We start from the raw sequence: 9,923 nt of genomic DNA on the forward strand, positions 1-9,923 counted from the left end.
AGGTGGGGAAGACATAATTATTCCTATTTTACAGATCAAAAAATAGATCCTATGACACCTCTGAAGTCATGTTGATACTTAGACCTAAAGCTAGAAAGTGGTATTCCTCAACCACTGTACATCTCTAAGACACCCTGACACCAAGGCTCTGTTACTTTCTATTTGTTCTAAACTTGTGGGACAACTATAAAATATTAAAACTAAATAAACTTAGCTTCTGCTAATGAATGCATTATTAGGAATCTTTATACACAGTACTAGTGCCTTTGTTAAATATTGTCACAGGATCCCTAGGGTGACACCTCGCCAGCCAGAAACCTCTGTAGCTGGTGGCATCTTCTGCCTGAGTATTGCTTGTGTTTACTGGGCTAGTTCTGCCCACTTGGTCTGGCAGGCTGTGCTTGGCTCTTACTACCGGCTCAGATCCCACATCTGCCAAGTGCAAGCCAGGTGCAGAATGGCGAGCGGTGTGTGGTTGAGTGAGCGCGAGGTCCAGCCACTGTACACAGCCAGGCATGCTGGCTGCTGTGGCGGGGCACCTGCTACAGCTCCAGGTGCTGGCTCTGTGTGAGGCTGCAGCTGGATGCGATATACTTCATGTGGCTTCTGCTGTGGGCCCGAGTCTGGACTAGGGAAACACAGTGGTGCCTGGAAGCTTGGAAACTCCAGGAACTGCAGAACCCCAAGGAGGGTGTCACAGCCCTGGCTCAGGGATTCTCTACATCTGGGCTCCCCAAAGGGCTGCAGCTCTTCTTGTCACCTTCAAGGTGGTGAGCAAGGGGCAGGGGGTGTGTTTCAGCCCTTATTGTGTTACAGTTCTTTTAGTCCTGCCACTCAGCAGGCCCTGAGTTCTTGTCCCACATTCAGGAGGAATGAGGTATGCAGACAACTGGAGGGTAAGCAAGGGGGAGAGGAGCTTCATTGAGTGGCAGAACAGATCTCAGGAGACTCACAGTGGGTAGCTCCTATCCGCAGGCAGATTGTCCCACCGTCTCTACAGCCCTCAGTGGAGAGGAGACTCAGAGTGGGCAGCTCCTAGCTGCAGGCAGGTCGTATTGGCAGGTAGGCTGTCTCACCGTCTGCCTGAGTCTGGCTGAGTCTAGGGTTTTATGGGCTAAAGAGGGGAGGAAGTGTGTACTGACTGGTTCATGGGTAGCCATGGGCAGTCCTGGAAAAAGCACCATAAGTTCTCACTCTGGTCCATAGAACTGACAGCCCAGCCCCCAGTCTACAGGTTTGAAGGTGGGGCTTTACCAGGGACCTGTCCCCTTTCTGCCCAGGAGCCTGTCTACCTCCTGCCACCATCAACCTGCCATCCATGGTGCCCACAGTGCCCAAGCTATTCTTGCCAAGGGGTGCCTGCAGGTTGTGCTGAGCTGCCCTCAGCTCCCCTTAGCCTTCCTCCCGTGCTGTCAGCACCCAAAGTTTGGAGTGGGCCAAGGCAGCAGAGGGCTGGCATGTTAGCACTGCCCTGAGAGTGTGCACACCTGGCTGGGTTGTGACAATGCCTGGGCTTGGCCTCAACTTTGCTCTGAAATTGGAGTGGGTGCCGGGAGCATGGAGAGGCCCAGCAGCAGGAGTAGGCGTTTCTGAGCCTACAGGGGCAAGGGGGCTTCCCCAGTCCCCAAGAGTACAGGGATGTCCAGGTCCGCAGCCATGGCTGGGTGGCTGCAACTTTGCCTGGGTGGGCAGGGCTCCCACCTCATCAGCTGGAAGGGGGCAGGGCTCCCGCCTGTTCCTGGCTCCCACCTGCTCTGTGGAGTGTGCAGCCCTGGCTGCGCCTCCCCAACTGCAGCTGGCTTCATAGTAGCAGCCGCTCCAGATGGGCCGCAGCTGCCATAAATATGACTTTTGTCAAATCTGATGCTTTTGAGACATATTTTCATTATCTATGTACTAAACAGTGAAAGCATGGCAAAGTCTATTTAGTCATGAGTCTTCGAGTTTGCTTTTATTGCATCATCTTCATTTTCTTCCTTTGTACATCTGTAGTTTTCAGCAAGGAGATACTTAGCAAAATCCTTATTTAAAATTGATTAATACAGAAATATATTTCCTCTAATATTTCTGAGACAGAAGGAAGTTACTTTTAAGAAGAGACCTTAGACAAAATTACCAGACATTTCTTTTGGCATTAGATTTCCTTACCTCCAAAAAGATGAAATGCTTTTCTGCAGCTTGGTAGGGGCCATTTTGCAGAGTTGGATTTCTGAAAGCTTTGTTTTATTTTCAAATATTCTTTAGTAAAGAATGTTTTTGTGGCATTGTTCAGTTCTAGAATAAAGCAAAAGAAAATAGGATTTTGAAACCAATTTGAGTAAAATGGCAAGAAAATGACAAGTGAATACTGTAGTAGTTTGATACTATTTGATATAATTCAGACCTCTTTAAGTCAAAGTAGAAGACAAAAGTAGATTCAACTTTTTTTTTTTTTTTACTCAAGCAAATACAATTTCCCCAAGTTCACATTTGGTGCAACTCTGACATGCCTACACATAGAACATAAATCTACTGAGTAGCTCCTGTGTCAAGTACTATGGAGTATATAATGATAAATAAGACATCGTCCCTGACCTTAAAACAACTGTAGTCTAAAACAGTGGTCCCTAATCCCTGGGCCACAAATGGGTAGCAGTCCATGGCCTGTTAGGAACTGGGCCACACAGCAGAAGGTGACCCATGGGCAAGTGAGCATTGCTGCCTGAGCTCTGCCTTCTGTCAGATCAGTGGCAGCATTAGATTCTCACAGGAAGTGAACCCTATTGTGAACTGAACATGCAAGGAATATAAGTTGCACTCCTTATAAGAATCTAACAAATGCACCTGTAATCCCAGCACTTTGGGATGCTGAGGCAGGTAGATCACTTGAGCTCAGGAGTTCAAGACCAGCCTGGCCAACATGGTGGAACCCCATCTCTACTAAAAATACAAAAATTAGCTGGGCGTGGTGGCGGGCACCTGTAGTCCCAGCTACTTGGAAGGCTGAGGCAGGAGAATTGCTTGAACCTGGGAAGTGGAGGTTGCAGTGAGCTGAGATGGCACCATTGCACTCCAGCCTGGGTGAAGAAGTGAGACTACGTCTCAAAAAAAAAAAAAAAAAAAAAAAAATCTAACAAATGCACAATAATCTGAGTTGGAAAAGTTTCATCCTGAAACCATTCTCCGCTCAATCACTGGAAAAGCTGTCTTCCACAAAACGGGTCCCTGATGCCAAAAAGGATGAGGACTGGTGGTCTAAAAGAAATACACAGGTAGACAAAAAAGGGGAATAACATGTTATGAGTGTAGCAATAGAATAGCTAGAGTGTAATCTGGGCTCAGGAGTGACAGTGAAAAGGAAAAACACTTATAGAACTTTAAACTTCATAATCTATTTCAATCTATATGTGATGGGTTGACCACCTGAGTCTATTGCTATATATTTGAGGTAATTTTAAAAATGTGAAAATAACCATTCAGAAGCTTACTAATGAGTTAAAAAGGAAATAGTCATTTGAAGTACACACAGACAAACTGGAGAACACATATAATGGTATTCACTTTAAACGGTAGAAACTCTTTATATCTGAGCCATAGAAAGCAAGGCATGATCTGAGTTGGACTGTTTAATGGAGAACAACCTCTTTGGCTAGTGCAGAGCTAGTTACTAACCTGAGAAGTAAACTAGGTTTTCCGTCAACCATCCCCTCTTACTTTCATCCCGCAATGATCACCTGTAGCATTTCCTCAGTTTCCATCCTACTTCACTGCCTTGAGCTTTGGCTCAAGTGATTTGAATTGAATTTTCTCAGTTTTTCTTAATCACTGCCTTGGGTTGATTTTTACCTAAGAAATCTAAAGGGAAAACTGATTCACAAAGTTTACAATTAACAACAAAAGGGAAAATGTGAAAAATACACTACTCTAGGCAACTGAAGTTATCTATTAACCCTGCAACTCTAACTCCCTTCCAATCGCACACCCACGAACCAGCATACAAGTTAGAGAAAAGGTATTTTCATGCTCATCATGTATGCTGGGGGTTGATATGACTGTAGTGCATTTAAAAATCCTTCATATGTTTAAAAGTTAAATCATTTCAAGTTAGATATTCTCTCAACAGTTTCTGCAGCAATGCATAGCTGTTTTATGAAAGTCCACTTTTCCCACTGCCCATTTGCAGCCCTTTAGTGTAAGATGATTATGGCACTATCACTTGGTTAAAGGGGCTTGTCAGTGTCATTCGTATTGATGAAGAAAATGAAAGAAGTTATCAAATAACATATTCATTTACAGTAATATGGTCTTTTTCTTAGGACTTAACTGATAACTAAGATTCAGGGTATTTTCTGAGAGGTTAAAAATCCCCCCAAGTAAGTGGTATTGTATTAACTCTTGGGAAAATTGACTCACAACTTTCTAAATGCCCTCGGAAATGAGACCCATGTGGTGTGTCATATGGCAGATAATACAAACGAAGGTGAAGAGTTTGCAACTTACGGATTCTTATTATTCCTTCCCTTCCCTTCCTTTTCCTCTCCCCCTTCCTCCTCCTTCCGGAAAATTGGTAGCCATGTTGTAAAATGTTGAGCAATAACTGGAGAATCCCATTGCATTACCCTCTCTTATACTGAGAACTTATTTGGAAATGTAATTGAATTCTAGTACAACAGATCAAAAGGACATTGTAAGAGTCATCTAATACCCGCAGTTTTGATAACTGGCCACAAACTTTCTAGGGGGTAGATGACAGAAGTGAAAGTAATAATATTGTCCATGACATTTTGTTTCCTGTCTTCAAGGAACTTAACTACACAATGTACTTTTAAGCTACTTAAACTCACATATTAAAGCACTGAAGCAGGCAAGGGTTAGAAATATTTTTATAATACCTATTAGAGAAGCTGCTATATTGAAATTTGCAAGATGAGATGGGAATCGTACCTGCAACATACCGTTGAACATATACACCTGCATGTGCTTACTATAACCTTATGAGACCAATTTTGGATGATGTAATATACTATACTAGTTCAGAAAGATGGTTAAAAGAGGATCCAGAAGCCCTTGTCCCTCCATTGCTGGGCCAAATAAGAAGTAGTTTCCAAAGCTTCTTAACTGGAGGACCTTCCACAAGTCGCAGAACTTCTCTTTGTACCAACTTCCTGCTGTATCTCCTGCAAACATTTATCTTGCACCTGCTATATGCATGGCACTTTGCTGATCTAGCTAGGAATACAGAGATGAATTAAATGTAATTGCTGTCTGTAGGGCATTGTACTAGATCAGTGATTCCAGAATGTTTGGCTGGATATCAAAATCACCTAGGGTGCTTGTTAAAATGACAAATTCTAGCACCTCACCCAAACATGTGCAAGCACAATTGCTGTGTATTTGACCTGGGAGTCTATGCTTTCTAACAAGCTGCTTGGGTGATTCTGATGCAGATAGATTTGATAACAACTAGATGAAATGGTCCTTTTCTGTAATTAAATTATTTGAATTTATTTAAATATGTTAAGGTTTATCTCATTCCATTATACAACTTTACTAACCTTATCCAAGGATATTGTTCTTTCTGTAGCTCTGTGTTGCCCCATTCCAGTGACATTTGAATTTGGAAATGTAGAATTTGGCAACAAATACAATATTCAATACTACACTTCCTAAAATTACCTGGAAGAAACATTAAGAAAAATCTGAAGGCAGACTAAGATGTATAGCTTGGAGTAAAAGGTGATGAAAACTACCTTTATCTCCTCCTCAGCCAATGCTACCTATTAGGCTGGCGATGCTTATTTAAACACATAATTTATTGTATTTAATCAGTATTTAATATTGTTGAACATGCTAAAAAAAAGACAAAAAAAACAATATCTTGGAAAGATCTAAAGTGTATTTCAATTATACATTTAGTTAAATGTGGTTGTAGTGGCAGTGGAAACAGCAGCATTTTTGTGTGACACTATCAGTGACTGTTAGAATAAAAGAATTCTAGTCTTAATTTGCCTGAGGGCAGGAGGCAATCACCAACTACATAAGATCAGAGTTCACATTATTACAGGATGAATTACCATGGGGTTTCACGGTATTATATCACAATTAAAAAAGAACTACCACACATATTAGGATAACTTTAAACCACAGACTTCATCAATATGGTGGTGCAACTTTGATTTCAGCATTATGCTTAAATCTTGGTAACTTTTTATGTAAACAATTCATTATAATTAAGTAAATACGTTAAGAATAATTTTAGGTATTCTGCTAAACGCAGGAGTTAAAGCTGTATGATAGGTAAAGTGTTATTAAATCCTATCTAGTAAAAAGATAATTCTAAAGTTACAAGTGTTTTGATAAGTTTATTCAGGGTGACCTAGTCTTATTCAGGAGGGGAAGATAAGAACATTATTATATAAGGCACAGTCACTTAAGTGGACCTAATAGTATTATGTTCAAATGTAAAAGACTAGGAGATGTATGTCTAGCCATCTCATTCAGATTACTGACGGCCTTGTTTACCCATTTAAAATGATCTCATAATTCTGAAGGCTTCTTCTCCTCACAATTCCCTTCTTTGTTCTTTGTTGTTGGATATATTATTTTTTTTCCTGGAGATACAAACTGCAAAAAAAAGATCTGACAAATTTATAATGTGTTATAATAATACTAATACTACTACTACTAATAATAATAGACTACTTCAAGAGTTTTGCATTATATACCTATGTTTAGGATAGGTCCTGCCCTGAGAGGAGATCTGACTATCCCAAGTTTCAATATGTGCTGCATATGCTTATTTATAGGCATTCTTTGGCTCCAGGAACTTAATGTACAATAAAGGACACATTTGCAAGGAATAGACAAGACTAGGAATCAGAGTCCCAGCAAATGATCTGTGTTAAAAGGGAGACCTCTACCAAAATAATGTTTACCAGCTGATGCTAAATCCTCAATACTTAACATAGCTTTTGGTTTAGTAATATCTTGTGAGGTGATCTTTAGAACTTTAAATCTCATTTCACTCTTAGCCTTTAATACATTGGTTTTACTATTTTTTTCCAGTGGTATATAACTAAAATAGTTTTCTTTGTATTGTTGAACAGTACGCAAGAGTATGGTTCAGTGAGGATGCTGTGCTAAGTACATCTGCTATTCTTAAGTAAGAATGAAGAGGGGTTAATATATTTAGCATTTGATCCACCTTGCTGTATATCAATAAAAATTCACAAACTGTCTTAAAACCATCTTTGGGGCTTCAGGAGCAATGCTTGCTTTGTACCTTTACAAGGAGGGTAAGAAAGTTTCACTTGCAAAGGACCCGTCTGGTGAAACTCATTTTGTATTCATGTGAGGCACCCAAAATAGTTATTTATAAGGTGAACAACACAAGTCAGTGAAAAGTTTGGGTTTACTGTTAAAGCTTATATTCAACAGAAAATTATCAGTTTGAATCACAGAAATTAGAACAGTTTAAGTCTCAGAGCCAGCTCTTGAGACATAGCAGGTGCTCACCAAGTGGTAGCTGCCAGGTTTACTAGTAACGGCACACCCTGTGGGATCTGGGGCCAAAACAGCATACTTCATATGCTGGGAAAGGAGATGCCAACCAGGAATATCTCACCCCATGCCGACGAATGCGTATGTATCTTCTGGAAGCAAATTTGGAGGAGTGATACCAGCAAGATAGCTGCTACAGACACCGGGCATTCATCTCCCACCTCCTCATGGGAAAGGACTAAGGGAGCAAATATACAGCTATGATTTGACTTGAGTGTCGAAGGCCAAGTGCTGGAGTGCAGCACAGGAGTAGAGATGCATCTGTGGTCACTGGAAGTCCAGGAGGGCAGTGTGGAGGCACCTGACTTCTGCACCCCCATCTCCCCAGCTAAGATCAGATCTGTTTGGGGTCCAGATGGACTTCCGTGTCGGGAAAAGGGAGCCAAAGATCATTCCCTGACCCTTGTCTCCCTGACAAACACCTATCAGTCCTTATAATAGGAGAATTCCATAGTCCTTGTAAGCCCTGATCCCAATTTGGAAAGCTTCCAGTAATTTATGCAGCTGCATTGCCCAAGATTAGGAGAACAAAGGGTGCATGCTCCACTCCTACCAACCCCCTGTGAGCCAAGCTGCTGCAGCATGGTATCATCTTGAGATGAGAGCTGCCTCTGGAGTATACTACTCTGGGAGCCAGTAGCCTCTGCATCTATCTCTCCAGCATTGGGGCCCCATCTTCATTATACAAAGCCTACACAGGTGGCTGAAAGCCACAATTCCAGCGGCATGAATTGGCTGTGACTCTGAATAAGCATAGTAGGCAAATCAACCCCTGTTGTCACATTTTCAGCTGGAGAAAGAGTCTGCCAGTTCCATCCAGGGAAACCTGCCCTTGAGCTGGCCAAACTACTGCATGTCTTCCCCGAAGCAGAAGAGACCTCCTGAGCCTCCAAGCAGCAGATACACCTCTGGGCCAGCAGAAGGGCTACGCAACCATGCTCAGGACCTGAGAAGCAGCCATATAGCACCCGTTACCTGAAGCATAGCCTGGCATGCCCCCAATGGTCCTGTATCCCTAATATGGGCCTAAGAAACAGGCCTGCAGGCTGTCCTAGGGAGGCATGCCCCTGAGCTAACTATGCAGCCTCATACCTACATCCCTGGCGGACATGCCCAAAGGCTGGCTGAGCAGCTATGCACCCATGTCTCAGGATCAAGAAATAGCCATGTAGGGAGCCTCTGGTGAGCATGCACCCAGGCATATTAAACAACCCCGGGCTTGCATTCCAGGTCTACAAAACAGCCCCATGGGCCGCTCCCCACCCCTCAGAATCACCTGTAGGCCAGTTGAACAGCCATACAGCTGTGTCCTGGGCCTGAGAAACATCCTGTGGGTCACCCCCAGTGTGTACACCCCAGGTCATCTGAGCCACCTTGTGCCCATGTTGTAGGCCTGAGAAATAGTATGATGGGAAGTCCCTGGCAGACATGTCTCTAGGATAGCTGAGTCACTGTACGCCTGCCTCCCAGGCATTAGAAACAGCCCCATGAGCTGCTCCTGGTAGGCACATCCCCAGGATGGCTGTGCAACTGCATGCCCATGCTCCCAGCCAGAGTAACAGCACTGTGACACAAACCCCAGTAAGCCAGACTCCAAATTGGCTGACTCATTGTGTGTACACACATGACCTAGTCCTGAGAAACAGCCCAGTGAGTCCACCCCTGGCAAAGCTGCAACACCATCACCACAAATAGGCCAGTGAGTAACTCACAAACCCAACTAGTGTGGATTACAGTTGAAGAAACTATATGAAGACAACTGTATCCACCTAGAACCAAAGCCAATGTACCCCATCAAACTGACACCCCAAGACCATTTATAAAAGTAAGTCTTTCCATATAAAACCTATTCCAAAAAACTGAAAGAGGCTAATTTTCCACCAGATGATTAGAACTGATGTAGAGAAACATCAACCATGAAAAAGTAAAGAAACATGTCACCTCCAAAGGAAAATTATAATTCTCCAGTAAGAGATCAAATCATAAGGAAATATATGAAATGCCAGAAAAATAAATCGAAATAACAATCTTAAACTCAGTGAGATAAAAGAGAATACAGATAAAAAAATTCAATGAAATCAGGAAAACAACTCATGATTTGAATGAGAAATTCAACAGAGATAAATATTTTTAAAGAACTAAATAGAAATCCTAGAGATGAAGAACTCAATGAATGAAATAAAATAAAATAAAGAGCTTCAATAAGAGACTAGACCAAGCAGAATAAATAATTTCAGAACTTGAAAACAGGTCTTTTGAAATAGCACAGGCAGACTGGAAAACAAAAGAGAAAAGTGAACAAAGCCTATAGGATTTACAGGACACCATTAAGCAAACAAATATTTGTATTCTGGGCATTTTAGAAGGAGAAAATTAGGGAAATG

The 9,923-nt window shown here is 42.2% G+C and overlaps 1 protein-coding gene across 1 annotated transcript in view; it reads right to left on the reverse strand.

Annotated features, from left to right (window-relative positions):
- LOC108532864 (E3 ubiquitin-protein ligase RNF180-like) overlaps positions 1–9,923 on the reverse strand; it is a 52,692-nt gene that overhangs the window by 31,145 nt on the left and 11,624 nt on the right. The window contains exon 2 of the mRNA XM_017877139.1: positions 2,149–2,274. Within this exon, the coding sequence (XP_017732628.1) occupies positions 2,149–2,274 (126 nt within the window). The remainder of the gene's footprint in view (positions 1–2,148; positions 2,275–9,923) is intronic.

Source organism: Rhinopithecus bieti, unplaced genomic scaffold (genome assembly GCF_001698545.2).
Source record: "Rhinopithecus bieti isolate Rb0 unplaced genomic scaffold, ASM169854v2 scaffold_11200, whole genome shotgun sequence".
Classification (NCBI taxonomy): domain Eukaryota; kingdom Metazoa; phylum Chordata; class Mammalia; order Primates; family Cercopithecidae; genus Rhinopithecus; species Rhinopithecus bieti.